Source organism: Hippocampus zosterae, chromosome 11, assembly GCF_025434085.1.
Source record: "Hippocampus zosterae strain Florida chromosome 11, ASM2543408v3, whole genome shotgun sequence".
NCBI lineage: Eukaryota > Metazoa > Chordata > Actinopteri > Syngnathiformes > Syngnathidae > Hippocampus > Hippocampus zosterae.
Genome location: NC_067461.1, coordinates 6,266,794 through 6,293,052, shown reverse-complemented (window position 1 = coordinate 6,293,052; position 26,259 = coordinate 6,266,794). Strand labels below are relative to the sequence as shown.

General features: G+C 43.8%; 3 protein-coding genes across 4 annotated transcripts; 2 read left to right on the top strand and 1 right to left on the bottom strand.

The window, feature by feature from the left end:
• The first annotated feature begins 1,178 nt into the window (after positions 1-1,178).
• Positions 1,179-9,653, top strand: LOC127610249 (polyribonucleotide nucleotidyltransferase 1, mitochondrial). Of its 2 annotated transcripts, none has more exons than XM_052080168.1 (28): positions 1,179-1,424; positions 1,892-1,952; positions 2,069-2,143; positions 2,224-2,329; positions 3,236-3,285; positions 3,440-3,503; positions 3,585-3,632; positions 3,767-3,880; positions 4,191-4,377; positions 4,764-4,815; positions 4,898-4,955; positions 5,044-5,140; positions 5,211-5,313; positions 5,405-5,475; positions 5,879-5,915; positions 6,029-6,095; positions 6,285-6,374; positions 6,453-6,506; positions 6,725-6,834; positions 6,952-7,023; positions 7,156-7,219; positions 7,316-7,399; positions 7,482-7,565; positions 7,660-7,766; positions 8,477-8,532; positions 8,646-8,724; positions 8,946-8,993; positions 9,069-9,653. In XM_052080168.1, exons 1-28 carry the CDS (start codon positions 1,306-1,308, stop codon positions 9,222-9,224), a joined length of 2,313 nt encoding a protein of 770 aa, XP_051936128.1. In that variant the 5' UTR covers positions 1,179-1,305; the 3' UTR covers positions 9,225-9,653. The 2 variants fall into 2 exon arrangements, with proteins under 2 accessions (XP_051936128.1, XP_051936129.1); XM_052080169.1 differs by lacking the exon at positions 1,179-1,424 and adding an exon at positions 1,439-1,621.
• Positions 9,654-10,244: 591 nt separating this feature from the next.
• ppp4r3b (protein phosphatase 4, regulatory subunit 3B) lies at positions 10,245-19,681 on the top strand. Its single transcript, XM_052080166.1, has 16 exons — positions 10,245-11,109; positions 11,464-11,519; positions 12,007-12,105; positions 12,714-13,337; positions 14,367-14,444; positions 14,800-14,916; positions 15,013-15,129; positions 15,436-15,567; positions 15,692-15,794; positions 15,875-15,916; positions 16,569-16,727; positions 16,814-16,983; positions 17,056-17,195; positions 17,892-18,040; positions 18,126-18,256; positions 18,749-19,681. The coding sequence occupies exons 1-16, from the start codon at positions 10,968-10,970 to the stop codon at positions 18,857-18,859; spliced, it is 2,370 nt and encodes a 789-aa protein (XP_051936126.1). The 5' UTR covers positions 10,245-10,967; the 3' UTR covers positions 18,860-19,681.
• cfap36 (cilia and flagella associated protein 36) lies at positions 18,536-26,211 on the bottom strand. Its single transcript, XM_052080212.1, has 11 exons — positions 25,841-26,211; positions 24,760-24,824; positions 24,265-24,366; positions 24,046-24,160; positions 23,678-23,765; positions 22,291-22,399; positions 22,128-22,202; positions 21,917-22,022; positions 21,727-21,845; positions 20,937-21,107; positions 18,536-20,872 (listed from the first exon to the last, which is right to left on the bottom strand). The coding sequence occupies exons 1-11, from the start codon at positions 25,944-25,946 to the stop codon at positions 20,789-20,791; spliced, it is 1,140 nt and encodes a 379-aa protein (XP_051936172.1). The 5' UTR covers positions 25,947-26,211; the 3' UTR covers positions 18,536-20,788.
• Positions 26,212-26,259: the final 48 nt, after the last annotated feature.

Genomic DNA, 26,259 nt, shown 5'->3' with positions numbered 1-26,259 from the left:
GAGATGTGTGTTTTCTTCTTTTGTGTACTTATTCCAAGACAAAAGGTTTTCATCGAAAATATACTGTACGTCGATTTTATGTTTAATGCTCTTGAATTTGACCATTTTGTAATAATTGTACTTACATTAACATCACAGCAGACTAGTGTATGCTAATTTGATAATCGGTAATAAGCGTTTAGACCTCTATTGTACTCTTTTCCACTTTAATTTTACGTCTTTTGTTTAACCATTTTATAATATCGATGCAAAGGATACTTTTGTTTTAGAATATAAATTATTCACAGGTCTATTTTCAAATGGCGATAAATAGTATTAGTGCACTCATTTCGTATGTTCGTAGTATTTCCATCACGCCAAACATATTGGCGTACTGTAAAAGTGTGTGCTTGTGACTCTCAATTTGAAATCCTGCAATTAACTGGAGTGTGCAGATGTGTGAAAGTATTTCGTGGTGTCTAGAGATGGGACTTTAATGTTCGTCTGTTGCTATGGCAACTGCAGCATCACCGTTGCTTTAACCAGCTGGCTAACTCCAGTGGTCCAGTATACAAGAGACTGAACACTTAATTTGGTAGCATAGCATGCACAATATCATAAGATCAATACTAGAGTCTGTCAAAATGTCATGTCTGCGTCTATGCCTCAATTTTGAATGAATAGAAATTATACACGACACTATGTGATGAGAAAACGAAAGCAAACCGAAATTAGTTTGGTTAATGGGTTGTATCATGGTTATTTTAAATGTGTACGCCACGGTAATACATGTTTTTATTTATCCACTCGGTTCATATATTTGCAGTAGTACAAGCTAACCAACCATCAACAAAACAAAAAATGCGTTAAATGTTTTGTTTACAAACAGAAACTGGAAGTACCGTGACGAAACAATGTTTTGTTTGCAGAATTCAGCGTGTCCGTTACATTGCGGCTAATTTAGCAGCTATTAAAGTTGGCGCTTTTTACTCCGTAAGACTACGATACAACAAATAAGGCATATTAATGCAAACTATTTTAAAAGATTTGTATTTGCTCGTCGCATTAAATGAAAAGACAAAGTATTGAAAAAAAATCTAATAACTGTCGAAGACTTCATTTTCTTTTGCAGCTGTTGCAAGTCGGACACTTTTCCTGCCGCACGTTAAACCACCACGTCCAATCAGAAACCACCTTATCGATGTACTTCCGGACACGTGACTTACTGTCATGGAAGCCCCCGTGCGCACATCTGCGGCTTAAAATCAGTCGCCTTTTCCTTTCTATCGTACTTTATCTTATTTCCTCTTTCATATCAATTGAGCCATGAGGCGTTTACTACAGCTTGGACGTTCCTTTTCTCGCTGCCGCGCGCGTCTGTGCCACCAGAGCGTGTACAAAAGTCACGCCAATGTACGAAGTGTGGGAGTGGATCTCGGAGACAAGTGAGTTGATTGCAGCAGAGTTTCGATTTCCGTTGAAGTGATCTGAAGATGGAGCACCACAAATCCCTGGAATAAGTCACATGAAGATCATCTCGTGGTGGCTACTAAGAGCCACTCTGAAAAGAATATCAGACACGACACTGCGAGATTTAGTTTTGAAAATGATACTGAAAGTCGCAAATACTCGACGTTTAAAAGTATTATATTTTCGAGATTTCAAGTCGTATTCTGTCGTATTATGACTTTTCTTAATAACTGGAAATATTCTTGAACATGATTGACTTATCTTAAAACATACAATTTCCTCAAAAACATGCACTTTCCTCAAAACATATATGACGAGCCTTGTAAGATTAGAAAGAGACATTTTTGTCCCGTCAATATATCGGTACGACTTTTCATTAAAAAAATGAGTTGAATCCTTTTCGATTTCTGTATGTATGTTTTTGTATGCTTGTGACTGGCAGAAAATTGCAGATTTCCTCTGGGAGGCTAGCCAAGTTTGCTGATGGCTCTGCTGTTGTCCAGGTAGACACACACCACATCTGTTAAAAAGCAAAGCTGCAGTGTTGTTGGATGCACACAGTCTTTGCTTGCGATTTGCACATTTTATTTCGGTAACAATTCTAACTGCCTTTCTGAAGCTGGGTGACACCTCTGTGATGGTGACGGCCGTGAGCAAAACCAAACCATCTCCCTCTCAGTTCATGCCTCTGGTGGTATGTCATTTAAGCACATGGTCAGTATGTTCTGCTTTTTCCGGTGCATAAAATGTATTCTTTGATTAATTGCTTGACAGGTAGACTACAGACAGAAAGCGGCGGCCGCCGGCAGGATCCCCACTAACTATTTGAGGCGAGAGTTGGGCACCACCGACAACGAGATTCTCACCAGCAGACTCATAGGTATCCTTAAAAAAAACAATTCATATATTACAATGGTACCGTAAAAACAATTTACGTTTCATATTGAAAAACACTTGACAAAAAAATTTATGGCATTTTAATTCATATCAATGGGGCAAGATGGTTTAAGACAGACATGTCCAAAGTCCGGCCCGGGGGCCAAATCCGGCCCGCGGTGGAATTTCATCCGGCCCTCGGCCCCTGTCATAAAATCAGTGCCGTCTGGCCCGCAGGTTGGGCGCAATGGAACACGTGTTGCATTGACTGAGGTCTCGTAGACTGGTGAGTGATGTTTCATAGAGTTCCCTCTAGTGGCTAAATGAGTAATAGCATTCACTAAATGAGTAATAGCATTTAGACACTAGAGGGCATCACTGACGAGTTAACAAGACATCATTCCGTGTTTATATTGACTGATATGTCATATTTCAAATGATCCTTGCAGTTGTGGATATGTGTATTGCTTGTTCATTTCCCTGTTGTTCGAGTCAAAGGTTTTGTGACTATTGAAAAGTCATGGTGATACATTTTAGGTTTCAAATCAATTAATTTGCACTGAGGAGACTTCTGTTTAAGAAAAAGTCAAGTGAATAAGCAGTTGCATGTGATATACCCGTTTCAAATGAACCAAAAGAAATTCTTAAGATTGTTGAAATTAAAATAAAAATGGAAATGTGAAACAGACTGGCTTACTAAAATTTGCTGAACAATATTGTTGTTCAATGTAAAGAATGTCAGCCAAGGTCGGCCCCCCGACATTTTACCACATAAAATCTGGCCCCCTTGGCAAAAAGTTTGGACACCCCTGGTTTAAGAGAACAACATGTTGTGTCCCAAGCTTGTTGATGGAATTAAATCTAAGTCAAATCACCATTATATATTTGAGTTTTTTTTTCTTGTGTTCAGACAGATCCATTCGACCTCTTTTCCCAAGCGGTTACTTTTACGACACTCAGGTTGGTTCTACTTATTTTTAACCTGTTGCATTTTTGTGTATTTCGATGAAAATGAAGCCGATATGTTTTATATTATGAAACAGCAGTTTAAAAAAAAAATATAGTACTCGCTTTAATATTTAGGAATTAACATTATAGTGATGTATTCTCATAGATTCTATGTAACTTGCTGGCCGTGGATGGTGTCAATGATCCGGACGTGCTAGCTATTAACGCAGGTGATAATGGAATATTTCATAGCATGTTCCTCTTGTAATTATCATTTAAGGTCATTGTTTTGTTGTCTTTTTCCATTCAAGCCTCAGCTGCTCTCGCTCTCTCGGACATCCCTTGGAACGGACCCATAGGTGAGCGACGCGCAACTTACACATATTTAAACACTTTGAAACAGTGAGGGGAAATTTCTGGAACTGTAACAATGCCTGAATGTGCACCTCAATCTGAATTTATACCGATGCCAGTTTGTATGAATTGACTGCAGGCGCTGTGCGTATGGGATTGGTGGAGGGCGAGCTACTGGTCAACCCCACCAGAGCGCAGATGGCGACCAGCACGCTCAACATGATCGTGGCGGGGGCCCCCAGCAGTCAAGTGGGTCAGTCAAGCATTAAGAGTTAAAATAAAAAAGATATATATATATATATCCACATGCATGACATATCGTACAACCAGGCTGTCCGTTGAGACCTTTGGAGGCTTCTCCACAAGATGGCGCAACTACACTCTTAAATGTGCTTCCATCCAATCGTTCCTGATGTTTGATAGTGAGATTGGGTTGCAAAATGGTGAAAAAATGTCAGCTAAAATGTTTCTAATGTTGTTGTTATTGAAAATGGTAATAATAATGATGATGATGATAATAATGTTGTAATGTCCGGATGCCCTTTCTGGTGTGCGGTGGGCAGTGATGATCGAGGCGTCGGCCGAGAACGTTCTGCAGCAGGATTTCTGTCACGCCGTCAAGGTGGGCGTCAAGCACGCGCAGCAGATCATCCTGGCCATCCAGCAACTGGCGCGGGAGCTTAAAGTCACCAAGCGCACGCCGCCCAAGATGTTCTCGGCACCTGCGGAAATGGTGGCGCACGTGCAACAGTAAGACCCACACTCACCACTCCCATGTTGATATGTCATGTGGTGGCCATGGAAACACTGTGTGGTCCTATCATGATAGATATGGAAGGTCAACTCGGTTCATTTCAAAAAGAGAAAGAGATCATGAAACAGTGGTGCCTTGGCTAGTGAGTTTAATCTAATTGTTTATTTCCCATTATTTAATTTATATTTATTTCTCCCATTGAAATGAATGGAAATTCCATTCCAGCTCCATGAAAATTGTCACAATTTTTTTTAACTCATTCACTGCCATTGACGGGTAACGACGTCAAAAATCATTTTTTACGGGCCTGGCGGTGAATAGGCGAAGAAGAAAAAGATGCAAAAAGTATGATTGCATCCTACATTGTTTGATGTGCGTGCAGATCCGCCACCGATAAGATCTACGCTGTTTTCACTGATTACGCACATGATAAGGTAAGCGACAAACCCGCCCAAGGTTGCCCCATTTCACACTTTCCTGCCTCTTCGATGATCACAATAATCCTTTCGATCGCAGATTTCAAGAGACGACGCCATCAACAAGATTCGCCTGGAAACCGAGGAGCACCTCAAAGGTAGATGTTGCTCGCTGTTCTGGACACTCTCCGTCACGATGAAAGAATAAAAATTGTAATTCTAATTTTTGTCTTTTTTTTTTTTCAGAGAAATTTCCTCAAGCCGAACCTTTTGAACTCATTGAGTCCTTCAACACTGTGAGCAGGGACATCTTTCGGAATTTAGTGCTCAACGAATACAAGAGGTCCGCATTTACAATTGATTATGTTTTTATGATCTATGCACGTTAAGGATGATCATTTGTTTGCATTTAGGTGTGACGGCAGGGACTTAACGGCTGTGAGAGACATCTCCTGCGACGTGGACCTCTTTAAACCACTTCATGGCTCGGCGTTGTTCCAGAGAGGACAAACGCAGGTATGCGGTCCAAAAGGTTATAAGATGAATTCGTATATTGCAGAAAGAAAAAAAAATAACAGACCTTTAAAAAAAAACTGGTCTTCTGTAGGTGCTCTGTAGCGTCACGTTTGATTCGCTGGAATCCAGCATCAAAGCAGACATCATCACCACAGCTTTAAGGTGAGAACACAATTACGGCGAACCCTCGTGATCGCTTAAAACTGAGACTCATTCGCCGCCGGCCGTTTCCAGTTGACAAATAGAAACCGTCCACGTCAGCGATTGAGTTAAATGAGAAAGATGTTCAGTCAGACCATTTAAAGTTAGCCCACTAGCTTCATGCTAACATATCATATGAAAAGCCACATACGGGCGAGCAGAAATGAGCAAACAGGCGGTTTTACTGTAATTCTAAACCTTGAACCAACCGCTATTAACACGCGTGGCGCAGCAACACATAAAAGCGAAGGTGGAATGATGACTCTTACTGAAGCGTGTAGTTGGGGACCTTCTCTGCCTCTTCTAATATAGTTATTATTCCTCATGTTAAATTATGACACTATTTTTTTTTTTTGGTCTGCAGTGGGATCAAGGACAAAAATTTCATGCTCCATTATGAGGTGAATGTTTTTTTGTTTTTTTTTAAAGCACTTTAAAAAATTTTTTATTATGATTATTTTTTTTTTTTTTTCGTAATGCAGCCGAGTCGTCAATGCAGTGGTTTTCATTTCAGTTCCCGCCCTACGCCACCAACGAGATCGGCAAGATGGGCGGTCTCAACAGGAGAGAGCTCGGACACGGTTAGTTTGAATGAATGCGTCCATCTTTCCCTTTTTTGATGGTGCGGGCTGCTGCGAATGGCGGACTGTACCCCGGATTGGTCGCCGGTCAATCACAAGGCAGGCAGACAAGCGATGTTGATTCAGGACCTCATTTGCTGTAACCCCCCCCAACAAAATTGCATCTGGGTGGTGTGTTTGTTTTTATAGGGGCCCTGGCGGAGAAAGCGCTGCGGCCTGTCATCCCTAAAGACTTCCCTTTCACCATCAGGGTCACAGCTGAGGTGTTGGAGTCAAACGGTGAGAAGGCGATGACGGGGGAAGGTGGTTTGAAACTGACTGGCTGGCTGACCGTCTGTTTTTGTTTTTGCTCGTCAGGGTCTTCATCCATGGCTTCGGCATGTGGAGGCAGCCTGGCGCTCATGGACGCAGGTACTGGACGCGGGCCTTGTTTGTTATTTTATTTTTTCCAAGACATTAATTAAATATTGAGTATTATTCAAAACCCCCCCAGATGATGTCAATCTTTATTACTGTAATACCATGAAATAATGATGTCATGGGAAATGAGATGATCTCTACAGTAGATAGCTAGATTGGTCATTGTGTTTCTGACTTTCTGGCGTTCGAACGTTTGTTTGTTGTCTCAGGGGTTCCCATTTCGGCGGCCGTGGCCGGCGTGGCCGTGGGCCTCATCTCCAAATCCAACCCCGACAAGCCCTCCGAGATCCAAGACTACAGACTGCTCACTGACATTCTTGTAACGTGCATTTTTGTCATTTGATGCAAACGAAGGAGCGTCTAGGCCGAGCCGCTCAAGTGACAGCGAGTGAGCTTGACTCGGTGCGATCTTTTCATAAATATCGTTGACGTACAGGGAATTGAGGATTACCTCGGAGACATGGACTTCAAATTGGCAGGAACAAACAAAGGCATCACTGCGTTACAGGTAAGCACGGTGGAATTGCAATATGGAGAAAATATCAAATGCATTATTTGAACTCCATAACATTTGTGGATAATATTAGGTTATTTCCCCCCCCAAAGAAAACATCCTCTTTTTTTTTTGTATACCTTCCAGGCGGATGTGAAGATTCCCGGTCTGCCGCTCAAGCTGGTCATGGAGGCTATCCAGCAGGCCACAGGTACCGCCGTCATTTCAACGTCCCAACGCCAAGAAATCATCACCTCAATGACATTTTTTTCCTTTCTGGCTCGATGTGGCGAAAATGACTTTTTAGTCGCAAAGCGTGAGATCTTGGGCATCATGAACACCACTCTGGCAAAACCCAGGACGAGCAGGAAGGAGAACGGGCCGGTTGTGGGTAAGTTTGGCTTGGAATTTAAGTTGTTTGAGCAATGATTGATTAATTGTTGCATTTTTTTTGTTGTTATTTTTTTTTCCAGAGAACGTGCGCGTGCCCGTGTCCAGACGGGCTCGCTTCGTGGGCCCAGGGGGATACAACCTCCGCCGGTTACAAGCTCAGACGGGTACCGCCGGTCGTTTTCTTCGCCGCCGTGCAAAGCCTCCGACGGGAAAAATGATGCGGAAACTTGAGGAAGTTGCGTTTGCTGTCTTTTCAAGGCGTGACCATCAGTCAGGTGGACGAGGAGACCTTCTCCGTGTTTGCTCCCACGCCGGGAGCGCTGAACGAGGCGCAGGACTTCATCAGTGAAGTCTGCAGAGACGATGTGAGTGACTCAGAGTTTTGTATTTACTCTCCATATGGCCGAACCTGAATTTGTACGCCATTCGTAAGGCGCCGCTGTCCATCAACAACCTTTGATAACATCACAATCCAACAAAATTGGGGGGGGGGGGAAAGGGCTCGCTCGTAAACGTAACTAAGGGTTTATGCACACCGGCCCCGTTGGATCCACTTTTAATGGACCGGCGTGCGTTTCCCATGCAGATGTGAATATACACAAACAAATTCGCTGAGACTCTTCCAAAATTTTGGGGGGGGGGGGTGGCCTTACCAAACGTGCATTGAGTGAGCTGCTCTTGACACTCAAAATAAATTTGCAGCTTTAATGACAACGCAAATTACTTGTTAGTGCAGACCAAAAAGCGGACCAAAGGATTTTTCTGGTGTGAATACCCACTAAATGTGTTTCTTGTGCTTTATTTAACTTGGCTTGTAGCCGACGTGTGCACATTTTGAGCATGACGTCTCTGATCCACTGGTTAAAGGACACTTTGATTCTCTCCTCTTTCATCTCAAACTGCTTCAAACAACAAAGCGTGTGATGGAAAAGTGGTTAAGAACTGCATGACTGTCCGTGTTTATGTTATGTGTTTATTATTTTGCTTTATGTGAACTGTTTTTTAAGCGCTTTGTTACAGCTGCCGCTGTTGTGAAAGCGCTACATAAATCAGCATGTATTGTATTATTTTGCAGCAAGAGCAGCAGCTGGAGTTTGGCGCCATTTACACTGCCACCATCACTGAAATAAGGTCAGCTGGAAAATACAAAATGCAGGAAATACAGAGAAAGTCTCTGTGTTTTAAATGGAGAATGTTCTTTTAAAAACTATACTTTAATTATTTATTTATTTTTTGTGCCGCAGAGACATTGGCGTCATGGTGAAGCTCTATCCCAACATGAGCGCCGTCCTGCTGCACAACTCCCAGTTGGACCACAAACGAGTGCGTGCATGTTTGAGTGAGACCGTGCGTGTATGGGCTCAGTTTGACGGTGTTTGTGTGTGTCCGAGAGAGAGAGAGGGTGCGAAAGAAAGCCTGTGTGTCTGCCAATGAATTTGAGAGGCTGATTGTGTGTGAGGGAGGTGCAAAAGTGCGTGTGGAAAAAGAGTGCGTGAGAGTCAAACCACGATTAAGATGTTTCTCCCGTTGTTCCTCCGAATTAGATCAAACATCCAAGTGCTTTGGGGTTAGAAGTGGGCCAGCAGATTCAGGTTTGTGTTCACCCAGAGCTGGATTTGCACGCCATGCTATCGCAATTCACAAAATGGAAACTCTTCTTCCGCCAGGTGAAGTATTTCGGACGGGACCCCACGGATGGCAGGATGCGCCTCTCTCGCAAAGTGCTGCAGTCGCCAGCCGCGACCGTGGTCAAGACGCTGAGTGAGAAGCAGAGCATCTCCATGGCGACGGCCGCAAACAGTGCAGGCAACGTCGAACCGTGAACAAGGCAAAACGCGCCAAGAGAAAACACAATCGCTGGATGTGACACTTGGATGCACCACCGTGGAAAGTTGGACACGTGCTCTCTTTGCTGTGGCAAAGAAGGAATGTGATAAAGAAAACAACAGTGGTGTAAAACATCACTACGTTATTGAAATATGACAAGTAAAATGTCTCAATCGCAATATATGTGAGGGAGGTCTTTGTAAATAAAGTTTTAGAATGGCTCTGTACAGTGAACATGTCATACAGTGATTATCGGGCTCACTCGCAAGAAGCTAAATCTAAATAAATTTGGATGGCATTGCCATTCATTCCTTCAGCTTTCCCCAAAATGTTTGTTGAGGAAAATTGTACTCGATAATGTTGTATTTTGTAGAAACACACAAAAAAATAAACATTTGTGATGCAGTGACATTGTAAAAAGTGAACCTTAATCTCGCAATTTGATGTCAAACTAAACATCAAAAAAAGAATTAAACGATGTGTATTAAATACAACCGCTTGGTTCTGCTTCGGCAAAGTACACTTATCTTAATCCTAACAAACAATGCAAAATGCTGTTGACGTCCTCATTAGTTCTGATAGTTGCAATTTCACAAGCAACTGATATTTGAACATAACCGGTGGAGCAACATATGTTATCTACAATGAAAAATGACTCATATTGCAAAATCTTTTGTGTTATATTAGCAGAAGTACCTTTATCTGCGTCGCCGTGGCCAGCACACATACACACATTTTTAAATGTTTATATTTTGGGTTAGAATAGTTTGAGATTTTTTATTGTAGTTTTAAATTTTTTTGACTTTTAAAAAATTCCGTTAATATTAATTGTTTTGAGAGCAGGTTTGTGAATTTTTTTTCGAATTTATGGAGTATTTATCAGGTGCAAGATTTTTTAAAAGGTTACTAAGTATTGTGTAATGAAGTAACATAAACTATAATTCTAAAACTACAATTAAATATTAATTGACATTTTCGCTCTAACAATAGTATCGGTGATCTCTGTAGTTTCAGTTTGTATTTGGAAAAGCATTTTTGTTTTTATATCATTCACGAAAATGGTTTTCAATTTCTATTTTTGTTATCTCGTCAGTTTGTTTTAACTATGATTACGTTTATATTTTAATTGTTATTTCGCTGTTTGTATCAAGTGGAATATGATAGAGTGCAAATTTTCCTCATGGAAAAAACGTGCGTTTTTAGGGGGGGGGCATTGATAGCATTTCGATTCATTTCAATAAGGAAAGTAATTATGAATGTGTTGCTTTCAATGTTTTAAATATTCTATTCGCCACTTTATTGTGTAAGTGTAAAAGAACAAATATAATGTGGTGTTGGTGGACTTCGTTCCTTCAGCATTCTGTAGTAGTTGTGTGACTGACGTCGAGCGAAAAAAACCCCTCACTATATTGGATTACAAGATGGCGCCCCGTGGACGTTAGCGAGGAAGGAGGCCGCCGGAGTTGTGTTGTGTTTCCCCTGTCCACCTCCATCTCTCCTCCTTCAAACGAGGGGGGTTTATCTTTCAACTTGTGCGCCGTCGCCGTGAGCATGCCGATTAAGTAGCAGTCCCCGCCGCCGATACTTTTCGTGCCCCCCCAGCTTAGCTCGTCCGTGCCGTCTAACATGCGGGCGTCAACAAAGTTGTCAGGCTAGGGCGGAAAACACCGAGGCGCCTCGCTTCGCTTGTTAGCATCCAGCTAGCGTAGCCTGCTAGCTCCCCCCTTTCCCTGTTCACAATGTCGGACACTCGGCGGCGGGTGAAAGTTTATACGCTCAACGAAGACCGCCAGTGGGACGACCGGGGCACCGGACACGTTTCGTCGACGTTTGTGGAACGACTCAAGGGAATATCTTTACTAGTTCGGGCTGAATCCGACGGTGAGTTCCCCACCACACCACCACCGTCTGGTGGTAGTAGCATAGCCACGCTAGCATTCGACGTGATCAGAGTAGCGTGGGGGTCCTCGAGTCACCTTTATCTAATATTCTTATTTATTTTAAATCACACTTAAGTTTTTCACAAGCCGTTTCATACAATTAGGTATATTTAATCTGGTTTATATTGAAACACGCCAGTGGTGACCAACACGTCCACTCTCCTTTTGTCCTATGCTAAGTATCATTTGTGTTGTCTCTAAGACGCAAAAGTGGCTCAACTACCGTCAAAGTGCCATAGCTGTGTTTTTAACCACAAGTCACATTGATAACATTGTTCTGTGCATCTTATTTTAGGGTCACTGCTGTTGGAGTCGAAGATTAGCCCCAATACTGCCTATCAGAAACAACAGGTAAGAGTAGTTGTAGCTTGGCCGTGCCACAAAGGCAGTAAAAAAACAAATTTGTTGTGTTTTACGTCTGCGTTAATCTATTATTAACCGCATTTGGCTGTGCTCAACTCTGTATTGCAAGTCAAGTTTGAGCCACAAGCAATTCATTTCTAATTACAGTAAACTCGCGTAGGTAAGAGAGCACGATCTGTCGAGTATAGTTAGAAACCCCCCCTCGCCCCCTCCCCTCCCAGTAACAAAATTGATGAATGACTGTAGGAATAATTCAAAGCCTAAATATACTCCCAGCCGTGACATCAAATCAACCCCCAAAATAAATGATTAAATTGTTAATTCCTGAACTTTGGCACCACTGATATGGCCTGTAACCTCTGAAACACTATTAAAAAAAGATATCTTGTGATCTTTATTAGCGCAAGGCTAATTTAATCTGAGAACTATGCTTTTCCTGTCATCTAATTGAACCCTTTCCTCCATATTTGTGCAGGACACACTGATCGTCTGGTCCGAGGCGGATAATTATGACCTGGCTTTGAGTTTCCAGGAGAAGGCGGGCTGCGATGAGATCTGGGAAAAAATTTGTCAGGTAAATTGGAGTCGGGCGGGAATATTGTTTGGAATAAGTCGTATTTCATTCGGTTTGGTCACTCCGCTGTCGGTGTCGTCAGCTCTGAATGCGGCACTTGTTTTGCTCCGCAGTAGGGATGTAACAAATAGTCCAATTGAAATCGACATTGCAACTTAGTAGAACGCAAACGCAGCTGTTTTTGCTGCGTCGTTTCACTTTGTTGGTCAGGAGGCTTTAATCCTTTACGCATATAGAAATGTAATTTCTATGGTGTCTTGGTAACTTGAGCGCTTAAGGTCGACGTGTTTCATGAACCATGAAAAGTTGACGTGATCAAGCCACAAATTGTTTTGCATTTTTGTTGGAATCGGATTTATGTTTACATCACACTTGCCTGGTAGAATTTTGTGAAGTTGTGGTCACGAATGCATAAAAAAAGTGTTTAGTGTTCTCTAATTGAAATAGACAAAAGAACCAGTCATTCATACTGGTACGTTTGCCTTTATTCTGGCATGAGCATAAACTATTTGACCAAAACGTGCACGCGTCACATACCCGGTCGTTTACCAACACGCAGATTAATTTATTCCTTGTATTTGTTTCAAAATCCATCCATCCTCATGTAGGTGCAAGGGAAAGACCCTGCCCTGGACATCACCCAAGACCCCATCGACGAGTCAGAGGAGGAGCGCTTTGAGGAGATCCCCGAGACGAGCCACCTGGTGGAACTGCCGCCTTGCGAGCTCAGCCACCTGGAGGAGATCGCCGACCTGGTGACGTCAGTGCTGTCGTCGCCCATTCGGCGGGAAAAACTGGCCTTGGCCCTCATGGGCGAGGACTACCTCAAGAAACTGCTGGGCCTGTTCCGAGTGTGCGAGGACCTGGACAACCGGGAGGGCCTGCACCACCTGTACGAGATCGTCCGCGGCGTCCTCTTCCTCAACAAGGCCGCCCTCTTCGAGGTGATGTTCTCCGACGACTGCATCATGGACGTGGTGGGCTGCCTGGAGTACGACCCGGCGCTGGTCCAGCCCAAGCGACACCGCGAGTTCTTGACCAAGACGGCCAAGTTCAAGGAGGTGATCCCCATCACGGACTCTGAGCTGAGGCAGAAGATCCACCAGACGTACCGCGTGCAGTACATCCAGGACATCATCCTGCCCACGCCGTCCGTCTTCGAGGAGAACTTCCTCTCCACGCTCAACTCCTTCATTTTCTTCAACAAGGTGGAGATTGTCAGTATGTTGCAGGTACGAACCAGTCGTTTCATAAATACCGATGCCTATGTCGGCAGACGTTATACTGCGGTGGACCAGATTGTTGGCTATCCCCTCCGCGAATGAACGAAAGCCCACAGTGGACGGCACAAATAACTTGAATGTGACGAGGAAATAAAAATGTCATGAATTTTAGCCAGTCAAAGTCAGATGTTGCTTTTGAATTGTCCTTCACAACTGAATTATTTAAAAAAAACTCATCAAACAAGCCAAGGCAAAAATGTGCCCAAACTTAACGTTTTGTTGCCCAGCCTGTTGGGAGCGGTGACTGCAAACAAAAAGATTTTTGTAACTTCAGTGCACATCTCAACGAGTGTTGTGGCTCACTCTTCATGAGCAAACCCGTCCCGTTGTCTCGGGGTGCTTTCTCCAGACGGCAGACGTTTCCCCGAGACTTCAATAGAATTTAGCACTTCAGATTCGTTGGGTCGTAGAACACCACTTTGGAATATTCCATTTTTTTAAAAGTTATCAGACGAAAATATCATACCTTTTTTTTTTTCCTTTTGTTTTAAAGAAACCTTTTGCCATGATATTTTTTTTCCCCTCGCCCCTGCTGAAAATGATCATCTAACGTAGATGATAGCGAGATTACTTGATGCGACCATCATGAACCGAGGACCCACCGTATCAAAAAAAATGCCTCACTTTTCACCCCCAGTTAAAGCGCAGAAAACAATGTAATCATCGAATGAAAATAATGTATTTCCCATTTGTTGTATGAATTAAATCTGGAAAACTGGTGCATTTTAAGCATCATTTGATACACTCTGTGGAAGTACCGTACTTAAATTTTTTTTGCACTGCAGCTTTTGAACAGTGCTTGGATATTGGGGAACCCGATTACGGCGTTAACGACGTGCAGTTATGCGCCATCGTGTACAGCCGTGCAAAATACATTCCCATTCCCGCTTTTTCTGCTGCCAAACCAGGATGCAGCAACTTCGATGTATTGTAAGATGGGGAGGGCCTGAACAGCGTTTTCTTTTCTGCCCGCCGCAGGAGGACGAGAAGTTCCTCACTGAAGTTTTTGCACAGCTCACGGACGAAGGCACAGACGAGAGCAAAAGGCGAGAACTTGTGAGTCCAACAAAATTGTTTTTATTCATTCCACGTGGCTCGGTTAGGTCGTATTCTCATGAACGACATCCCGCTTCTGTCGATTTTTTTTTTCCTCTTCAATTCATTATACTTTGAATAACAAGCAGCAGTTCAGCAGAAAGTAAACCAACCTTATTTCCACTCTTACTGTCAAACTAAACATCCAACAAAAAGTCAAACCTTGTGTATTTACCCAAAACCGCATAACTATCTCATGAGAGTAGGGCTGGCTTCATGCTCACACGTCTTTGGGCTTACAAACTAGCGTCGGTGGTGCCATGTGGCTGTGATAAAACTCACAAGTGTAAAGGTCACCTCTTCAATTTCTCCTCAGGTGAACTTCGTCAAGGAGTTCTGCGCTTTCTCGCAGACGTTGCAGCCCCAAAACAGGGACGCTTTCTTCAAGACGCTGGCCAATCTCGGCATCTTGCCCGCGCTGGAAATAGTCATGGTGAGCAAGGTCCGGGATGCTGATGGGAGGAGAGTGTGCAAATGGATGCTGATATACCCCCCCCCACCCCCCGCCCATTTTCTTTTCCCGCCTCAGGGAATGGACGACCTGCAGGTGAGGGCGGCAGCTACGGATATCTTCTCCTACCTGGTGGAATTCAGCCCCTCGATGGTCCGGGAGTTTGTCATGCAGGAACTACAACAGACCGACGACGTAAGCTTCTGAAAACAAACAGTTTGTAAAAAATTTAGAAATTCGTCTCAGAGCGTTAGAAATAATCTCAAACGCATTTTTTTGTCACTCACGTGCTACTTTCTACGAGCATGATCTTCGGTGTTATCTTTGGTGGCATTCTTGCGGGTGTTTTTCAGTCAAGAATGGACTCCTGAAATGAAATGGATCTTATACTCGATTCTAATTCAAGATGCACTTTGGTTTTTTGAATATGCATATGCCAGTCTTCTGACTTAGTGTATGTGTGTGTGTGTGTGTGTGTGTGTGTGTGTGTGTTGTTGGCAGGATGTTCTGCTCATCAACGTGGTGATCAAGCAGATGATCTGCGACTCGGACCCCGAGTTGGGCGGCGCCGTCCAGCTGATGGGTCTGCTCAGGACGCTCATCGACCCCGAGAACATGCTGGCCTCCACCAACGTAAGCGCAGCTTGCAGATCTGAAACGTTTCAAGTGATATTTATTTTTTGGGGGGGACTCTTTTGTGAGTCTTATGTGCGTAACACCCATTCAAGTCCAAAAGTCTGTTTACCTTTTCGCACAGAAAACGGAGAAGACAGAGTTCCTGAGTTTCTTCTACAAGTACTGCATGCAAGTTTTAACGGCACCCCTGCTGGCCAACACGGCGCACGACAAAAACTCGAAAGGTGAGCTGGCGACGGGCGTCTGAGAGTCTTCAGAGCGCGTATGACAAAAGGAGGTTCTGACTCGCTGTTCTCGTCAAAAGATTTACAAGAGGCATCGACCAAGATCAACCCCGTGTGTCCAGGTGAGAACTGTTGGAATAAAATTACATTTTGGACTTGGTGTCGTAGTTTGACTTGCCCGCGGGCTTGACTTTGCCCAAATGGGCTTTTAAGTTTTTTAGTTCATCCATGAGGTGGGAGAGGGGGGCGGGAATTGGCAAACCGCCAACCGCCTCTGGTGCTGATCTGAGACCCACACCAAAAAAATTTTTGCGCAACCCTGAATGGAGTTTTGCATTTGGTCTTCTTGGGGTTGCAGGTGAACCGGAGCTGGTTCAAATTGACTGGTCACCATCGGATCGCATATAGACCGGGATTGTAGGACTTTGGGATCTTTCAGGATAGTTTCAATTTAATATTGACTTTTAAAAAAATCTGTTTTTAGAGCAAATGTTAGTTTATTTATTTATTTTTTTTAAAAATGCTTTGTTTTTAATATGCAGTACTTGTCAAGTTGAAAAATGTCATGAAGTATTGTGAAAAGTAAATTGCAATATTGTTCAGGTCTACTGATCAGTGCCAACGTTTAGCATCTATCAAGTGGATGATTCGTTCTACATCTGCCTTTTTTTTTTTTGTATGTGAAGGCATCCGTTTTTGAGGACGTTTTAATGACTGTGTGACTTCTGTTGCCTTTTTTTTTGTGTGTTTGGTCGTCCCTCTCCTCCCCCGTAGATAACTTTCAGACGGCCCAACTGCTGGCTCTGATCCTGGAGCTGCTTACCTTCTGCGTGGAGCACCACACATACCACATCAAGACCTACATCATGAACAAAGACCTGCTGCGCAGAGTGCTGGTGCTCATGAACTCCAAGCACACCTTCCTTGCCCTCTGTAAGCACGCGCGCGCACGCACGCCGACGAACAGCCCCTCCGCAGGGTCCTCCTTACCGACTCCTTTCGGTGTTTTGCGTCCCAAGGCGCGCTGCGTTTCATGCGGCGGATCATCGGGCTGAAGGACGAGTACTACAACCGCTACATCATCAAAGGGAACCTGTTTGAGCCGGTCATCAACGCGCTGCTGGACAACGGCACGCGATACAACCTCCTCAACTCGGCCATCATCGAGCTCTTCGAGTTCATCAAAGTGGTGCGTCGCGCGCGAAATAGGCGCACGCGCGTCGGGAGCGTGCGTCTGACTCGTCGCGTCTTCTGTTGGCAGGAGGACATCAAGTCCCTCATCGCGCACATTGTGGATAACTTCTACAAAGCACTTGAGCCCATCGAGTACGTGCAGACCTTCAAGGGCCTGAAGGGACGATACGAGCAGGAGAAAGACCGACAGAGTCAGAAGCTCACCAGGTTGGCACACAAGTCCGTTTTGGCGGCAAAATGTCTTGTACGTTCAAGAGGAGTTTTGAACTGGCCGCTGTATTGGCTGACATTTCAGGACGAACCTCAAATGAATGGAAACCTATTTAGGTGAACTTGATTTGACCTCTAAATTTTACTCTTCTGTTCGTTTCAAATCACCTTTCTCGAAAAATTTAAAACAAGTGTTTGTTTTTTAACATATTTGCCATGATTGTAGTTTTTCTGTCATTCTATTTCAACGTGTTGATGGTCCTCTTGTCAAAGCTCAAGAGTGAGTTTCAATCCCATTTTATGGGCGGGGATCCTTAAAAGTCCTTAAACTGGCATTGCATCCATGTTTTAGTAAACAAGGCCTTAATTGGCACTTACCTATCTTCAATCACTCAAACGTCATCTTATTTCGTTTTTCCACCTGGTGAATTTGATAGTAAATAGTCTCAAATCTCAGAGTGAATTAACATTCTTCAAAAAGTAATTGGGGGATTGGCTCTCCTGGTCACCTCACATGATCAGTATCGCAAAACCAACTAAATGATAATGTGGTTTTGTTTGTTTTTGTGAGGAAGCCAACCCCAAGTGAACAAAATCATCTTTTATCCGTTTACTCTGGGATTATTGGCGGAAACCTCGATTAAAATATTACAAGTATGAGCTGCAGCCCGAATTTCGATGCACATTTTCCAGATACCGGCGCGAGGCTCGCTCGTTGGACGAGGATGAAGAGCTGTGGTTCAACGAGGACGAAGACGACGACGAGGCGGAGGCGGTGGACAAGAGCCGCATGGAAGACGACTACTCTGACGGCTACGGCAAGTACATGGAGGCCAAAAAAGGTAAGCGCGGCTTCCGGCTTCTTTGGATCGTCACCATCGGCGCTCGGCAGTACACGTTGAGCTAATGCTGCCCCTTCGTCTTCAGCCGGCGCAGCTCACGGCGCCAACAACGGCAAAGCCGCCGCGCTGCCTCCCACCTCGCCCCCCGCCACGCCCAACAACAGTTCCGCATCCTCGGTCAAGACGGTCGCACTTCCTGCCTCGCCGGTAGTCAAGGTAATGAACACGCACTTGCAAAATGATTTGTCGACAGTGCTAGGTGGAGGCAACGAGTGTGTATTTCCCATAATTTTATCTAGATTATCAGATATATTAGCTTGGAACCGTCAAAAGAAATTTGACAATCGTCGGCTTCTTAGCTGCAGCGCAAATTTAAATTGGCGCAATGTGGACGTCGCTAAAACTTGTACTGTCGTTCCATTTAAATACAAGATGATGGATTTATAAAGCGTTTTCACCACAGCTGCAGCTGTAAGAAAACAAAACAAAAAAAACCTCTCCAGAACATTTAATATAAAATAACAGTAATATAACTGAACTCATAACATAAAACAAGGGACACCCAGAAAGATATATGTATCGTTAAAGAAAAACTATTTTGAGACATTGCAACAGCCATTTTGTCTCCGGATAAAAGTACTCGATGACCACCAGTTACGGGACGAACTTCACGTTGCGCCGGGTGTGAGCCAATGTCTTGTCTGTCAGACCCCTCTGGTCGGTTTGGTGGACTATCCCGATGACGAGGATGAAGAGGAGGAAGACGAAGAGGAGGAAGAGGCGCAATCCCCCCGCAAGCGTCCGCGTCTCAGTTCTTAACATCGCCGCAAGTCTGGCGCCGTCTCCTTTTCCCTCACGCTCTTGGCCTGCTCGGAATTTGATGGAGCCACCTTCCTTGTCTCTGGACCCTCACTAACCATTAACCTCCTCCTCCTCCTCCTCATCATCATCTTCATCATCAAAGTGCCAAGGCCCGCCCGCCTTCCCTGTTTCGGCTTTATTGTGATAGGTACAGAAGCCCGAAGGGAAGCGCCTCACTGATTCACAAAATGGAGGCCGTCGGTGAATGAACTGCGCTACAGACCAGTCAGGCTAGCAGGACTAGCCCCCCGCCACCCCCCTTGTAGTTGTTAGGACGCTTGACTGGCCGTTCGCGGAGAGGACGGGACAACATACGACCAGGGAGCCCAGATGACTTTCAAAAAGGACTGTACAGATGTTTTTTTTCTCTCTACATCCTTCTGTTTTAACATTGCCCCCTCCGCCCCTCTCCCAGTTAAAAAATAAAAGAAGAGAAAAAAAAGGGACGACAGCCACACCCAGCCTGCTTTTTTTGGGGGGGGGTCGCTGTTCTCCCTTTTGGTCCTGTTCATTTGATTCAATGTAAATCTGCAAATGCTGATTTAAAAAAAAAAAGAGAGAGGGAGGTAATCGCATTGAAACTGCAGTAAAGTTGTTTTTGCAGCCAACTTTTGGGAATGCGTTTGAGTTGTGTAATTTTAGGAAGCCAACACGGCAAAATCTTCATTTCGTTGTCAGAAGGGGATTTAATTTCAAAGCGACTGTTGATTTCGTTTTGACCACTTTGTAGCTCGACGTGAATTTCAATCTCATTTGATACACATTTTGATACAAATGTCACCACTGAATGGACTCTTATTTACATGACCAAAGGTTGTATCTTTATGCTCTGCATGCCTGGGAAGCAGGTGAAGGTGGTGAGGGTGGGGGACACTTCACAAAGTGGAAATTCCTAAAACGGGGGTACATTTCAGACTATCCCCGGTACCACTTCTGTCGGTCGTGGAAAAAAGCATAACATGACCGTGTCCACCTTACAAAAGGTGATATATTCAAGAGCATAGTATGTCGAGTATTGCGTGGTGCGTCCTCAAGTGCTTAAAAGTATTGTATATTCTTACGCCATTGATTCCCGTTCTGCACAAAAACGTACACGTCAAAGCATGAGCCGGTTACTGATACAACGTAACATCGGGGCCAAGCATCTACTGATGCAGGTGCACTGTTGCAATCTACATGCAGTTTACACAACGATTGAAACGAACACAGTTGGGGGGTGGGGGGGAGTGCAAGATGTTTCTAGAGCAAGGGGTGGCAAACATGCGGCTCATCTTTTTGTACAACAGTCTGTAGCCGCTTTCACACCGGTTCCTCTTAAGTACTGCCTCGGTCTTGGCTTGTTGCCGTCTGTGTACTCGCAAATGGTCGAAAATAGAGCTGCGCAAAATACCATTTGCAATAATATCGCACTCTATCGCTAGATATGTTTTTCCAATATCGCGCGGCCGTACGCTATACAGTACCGCCGTATATGCATTTTGTAGCAATAATACTCAACTATAATGTAGAATTTCACACAGCCTTTTAGAATATTTACAAGCAACCGCTTCTCACCCGACAATCACGCCGTGGTTCAATGCAAAATACAGCATAGAAAATGGTTATGTGGAGCCGGATCGAATTGGCATTGTCCTGCCCCCCAAATCGACTGTCTCCACGTGGCAAATAATTATCCGAATGCGCTAAGCTGCAACGGCCGTGTCAATACGCACTCCGGAAGGGCCAAGTGACTCAATCCCAGTTCAACCGCCCAAAGTGTGAAAGCGGCTCGTCTCTCATCCAGGAAGATCTCTGTGAGGCTACTGCGTCTAACGGGAGCACAAAGGTGAGCATTACCACTTGTGTGAAAATAAATACATGCGACTGCATTGGTATTGCACACGGAGCTCATTTCTTGATGACTTCCTCTTTCAGCTTGTCGGCCAGGTGCTTTCTCTTCTGCAGCTTCTTGCGCTCCTCCGTCGAAATCTCCTTGGAGAAGAAAAAGCTTGTGTCAAAATCAACCGTGTCCGGCATGGTGTCTGATTGGACTCACGGAGGCAGGAGGAGGAGGCGCGGGCAAGGAAGGAGAGCAAGGTGTCTGCCGGTCGGGGGCTGCGGTCTGCTTGGCGGTCCGGTCTTTCTTGAGAGCGTGCAACTTGTCGCGCTGCTCGCGCAAGTAGGACGCCCTCTGCTGGAGACGCTCCTGCTGAGACGCCGACAGCTCCTGTTGAGGGAGGACAAAGATGTTTGGGAATATGTGCATTGGACAGATGCCGTTAACCTTCTACTTTTTAGAATATCAGGTACACTTTATACAGGGGATGTTTTAAATGGTCCGGCTTCGTAAAGGTAATCCTACAGTTATTGTAATTGCAGACATGCAACTTTATGCACCTTTTCATAATTATGGAGAGCTGTTTGTAATATTTTTGTGTGACTTAAGGTTGCCTAAAATGACTTGTTTTCTATCCCCCTCTCCATAATTTAATGTGACAGAAAAATTGTAAAAAAAAAACAAAAATATTTACTTCTTTTGAACGATTAAAGTTGTAGGTGGTAATATTTTGTCCCTTTTTAAGCGACTAAATGCTCCTAAAATTCTCTTAGGCAGTTGGAACACTTTAAAGTATGAATCACTTTTTTTTTTTTTGTTAATTTGCCAAACATTTTTTTCTCAATTTAAAAAGTTCCAATTCTTTTGGAAATGTGGCTAAATGTCACCAAAAATATTAGGGAAAAAAATGTATCCCTTTGTTTTTCCCGATTGCAAATGAGTTGATTTTAAAGTGATTGATTCAAATGAGTAAGTCAAGTTACCGCCAACATCACAAAACGGGACTCACATTATAAGGCTGAGCAAAGCCGGCCTCCCTGTGTGCCTCCTCCAGCCAGGCTTGCTCAGAGCTGATGGGCGCTTTCACGGGTGGCGGGACTCGAGGCTCCACACTCAGATTGATCCCGCCTGCGCACGCGTTCCCTCATATTAATACACGTCTCATCTACATACGCCTTAAATGCCGCCGATTTTATTACCAGAGGTTTGTGTAGAAGAAGACGACGAGCTGCTTTTTTCTAAACGCTTCACATCTGACGCGACAGCCAACTTGAGCTCGGCTTTTTCGGATGCTTTACCGTTGACCTGGAAAATGACCACAAAGTATTGTAGTAAAAATTTGATATATATAAAATATGATTACTGTGGATCTCGGAGACCTTTTTTATTTGTATTTTTGGGGTTGCAAACCTGATTGGACTGCGCAGCTGCACTCTTCACATGCATCGTTTGTGCTCGGTGGGCATTTGTGTCACTCTTGTCAACCTGTTGGGGGGGAGAGATCCAAATCAACACCGTCTGCTAATAAGGCTCAATTTAATTTTCATTTTCTATTTTGAGGTTGGCGTTTGACCTGGGCAGAGACGCCATCTTGTGCTTCGCCGGCGGACGTCGAACACGCACGCTCCTCATCCAGCAGCAACCGCCATGACATTTCCTCCTCGTACTCCTCTTTGGACTTTCTAATGAAGGAAGAATGAGGTCGTTAACCAAGGGTTCAAATTTTAAAGTAGGATTAAAAACTATGGTTATAATTTTAAAGTACGGTTTCAAACTGCGGTTAGGGGTTCAAAGTAATGTTTTATACTAGGGTTGAGGTTTCTGAATTAGGGTTCCAAACTAGAGTTAGGATTTCAAAGTAGTGTTTTAAACTAGGGTTAGGGTTATAAACTAGGATTTAAAACTCGGATTATGCTTTCAATTTGGGGTTTTGAAAAAGGGTTAAAATGTCAAAATAGGGTTTGAGACTCGCGATAGAGTGTCAAATTAAGGTTCGGGTTTGAAATTAGGGCTTTAAACTAGAGTTAGGGTTTAAACTCAAGACAGGGTTGCAAAGTAGGGTTGGCGCTTGCTGGACATTCTTTGTTTTTCCTGTATTGCAATGGGCTTGTGAAGTGTTGCCAGTCATCCCAAACCATTCCAGAAGATGGCGCTCCCCACCTAATTATCAATGGTGGCATTTTGGATTTGGGGAGCCTCCAAGTGAGGATCTTCTAGCACCGTGGGCGTTTATTTGCATCCAGGTAGGACAAAGTGGATCCATCCATCCATCCATTTTCCGAACCGCTTCATCCTCACTAGGGTCGCGGGGGGTGCTGGAGCCTATCCCAGCCGTCTTCGGGCAGTAGGCGGGGGACACCCTGAATCAGTTGCCAGCCAATCGCAGGGCACACAGAGACGAACAACCATCCACACCCACACTCACACCTAGGGACAATTTAGAGCGTCCAATCAGCCGGCCGTGCATGTTTTTGGAATGTGGGAGGAAACCGGAGCACCCGGAGAAAACCCACGCAGGCCCGGGGAGAACATGCAAACTCCACACAGGGAGGCCGGAGCTGGAATCGAACCCGGTACCTCTGCATTGTGAAGCCCACGTGCTAACCACTGGACTACCGGGCCGCCTAGGACAAAGTGGATAAAAATAGTTATTCTTCCTCAGTACCGGCTTGCTACTGGTGTCAATGGCTCCTCCTGAAATTAGCCTGAGCCTAAGTAGCTTAAAGCGGACGTTTGTTCTGGGTCAGGATGCCGCTTGCTAAATCCCATCTCGAGAGCAGGACAGCACTGTGGCCGACTTAGATGAGATCATTACACATGCATATATTAAATATAATAAAAGATCTTAGCATGCGCTTTTTTTGGGAGGCGGGCAACATTGATTTGTGTCATAATTGATATTTCTCTTTCATGTTTGACAAACACACTTATGGAGTTCCTATTACTGAACTGAAGCTTACTTGAGGACCTCCTGCAGGATCTTCATCTCTTGCTGCTGCAGCTCTGTCATCACGTCGTCACCATCAGTCAAGCAATCGGGGAGCGCTCCTGGGGGTGATGGACACGCATGTTGGATTAGCAGCCACATTCGCTCTCTTTCTGTATGTTTATGTGCATTTTTATGAATGTGGAAGGTGGGGAGGGGCAACTTAAAATTGTCGATAAACCCATGTAAACGTTTATTAGCATGTCTCTTACTAGCCTCACGCTAATTTATCGTCCTCTTGTCAAATTCATTTCTTAGCATCGTTTAGGTTTCGACAAACTGTCATTGGTTCGAAAAGAATCTTGAAAAGTGTTATTTGAAGTGTGCAAACACCTAACTTACCGTTCCTCTCTTTAATGACCCGCAGAGCCTGAAGCTGCAGCTCCATGTTCTTTTGGACCATCAGCGAGCGAAAAATTTGGAAGTCATCTGTGGCCAGGACTGGCTGGAACACAGACTGAAACCGAATAGAAAGCAAAAAAAAGGTTTGTGTTTTACTTTCCTCTGTTATTGTGACATTAAGAGCTCTCAGGTTTTGTGGCGAGGTGGAATTTGGTGTACCTGCACCGTTTTGGACTTGGCAAAAGGGGAGGTGCACGCATCCAAAAACTGCTGCTCATTGATGCCCACATCCTGCATGTAATTCTCCAGTAGCTTCTCAACCTGTGAAGAAGAAAAAAAGTAACATACAGCTCAATACTTTAGATATTGTGGAAAGTGTATTTTATTGAATAGTTTGACTCAAAACGTAAAACCTATATTGATTCACACAGTGACATGTTTATTGATTGGCTTTTTATTATTTTGATTATCGTTACTTTACATTTCTTCTCGAAAATCTTAATGTTTAACTTAAAAAATGAAAACAAAAAATTGGATTTGTTAATCGATTTAGGAAAGTTATTTATATAGTTATGAAAAATTATTTCATTAATGTATAGTCATTAATATATTTAGATTTGGTGCTAAAGTAGTTTTGTTATGTTGTCATTTTAAAGTTTGTTTTAAATGTGTATTTCTATGTTGGTTAGCATGTGGAAAAACGGCTGTACTCACCAACTTTTTATACTGCTGATGGATTTCCGTGTACACTAACTTATTTTCATCTTCATCATCAAACACTGAAACGTAACGACATGTAGATTAGTCAAAGAAGGGTGTCCAAATTCACATTTTATTTACGTTGTTTTGTTAAAAGGAAAAAAAGAAACCCATTAATTCAGCACATCTGTTCAGTGGCCTAAGTACTGCACTGTGATTGTAACGATTAAGTGCTACATTTAAAACCGACGTCCCTCTGTTGGGGAAAATGTTGCGAAACAGTTCTAAAATTTGAAAAACGCTAATTGCAAGTTGCAAGAACATTGGGTTAGCATTAGCTTTAGCCACTGAGCCAAGATGGAGGATAGTAGAGGTACTTTTTCCTCTATCTTAATTTCAACTCTTAATTGCCGTTTTTATCTGGGTTTGTTGTATTGGGCACAAAGCGGATATGTTTTTTAAACAAGATATTCGTGAAATGGTCTCGTTTATTCGTTCTATTTATGTCTGGAGAAAATTGTTACTGTGACAGGTCGAAAAACATGCATTAACATACGAAGCCAAAATTGGGGCTGGAGGATGTAGTGTTTTATAATCCTGTAGTTGATTATTTATCCAGTAATTTCCATTTATTCATTCAGGTTTGTTCCATGGCTTTTGGAAAATAATGTTTCCTTTGACTTATATTTTCAATTACAATGCACATAAGTTAGTAGTAATACAGATAAAATGTGCCAACATGTCTTGCCATACAGACAACCCACGTTAGCATTAGCTTGAGCTCCGGAGCCAAAATGGAGGCTACAGGACGTAGTGACTAATGACGCTTGAGTTTTTCCATCCTAATTTTATTTATTAATTGCTACCTTTAATAACCCTCATGCCGTTATTGGTTTAGAGAAAATATCATTTATTTTTAAAATCTTGAATTACAATGCTGATTGGCGGCAAAATGTCAACAGTATTAGAGATAAATCACTTCACGCGCAAAATGAGCTTTACCCACCGGAGCCACAATGGAGGCTGACGGAGCTTGCGTGCTAACATAAACAAAGCTCAGAAATGATCTGACGTGTCTGTGCGTGGAAAATGTCACCTGTGCATTTGTGCTCCATGAAATCCGTGACTGGGATTACCCACTCGGGACTTCCCAGGTAGCCCACGATGCTCTCCACGACCCACTCGCTGTCGTCCTCGGCCATGTTTGGTCCAGAAATCAGGGATGGCTACGGCAGCTGCTGGCCGAAGACGAGCGGCGCTCCAGCGGGCTTGGACACGTCCAAACTCCGTTACGGTACCGACGCACGAAACCGGCAGATGCACACATTTATGTTGATTGTTGTGCTCAATAGACCCCCATTGCACACGTATGCATTCGCAGTGAATGGGTTTTTTTTTCCCAGCAAGGGCAGGGAAGAATTGCTGCGCACTCGTGGAGTCCAGGGTGGTGACGCCTGGTGGTTGCCAGGGAAACAATGACGTCACATTTCCTTCAAAAGCCAATTGAAACTTCTG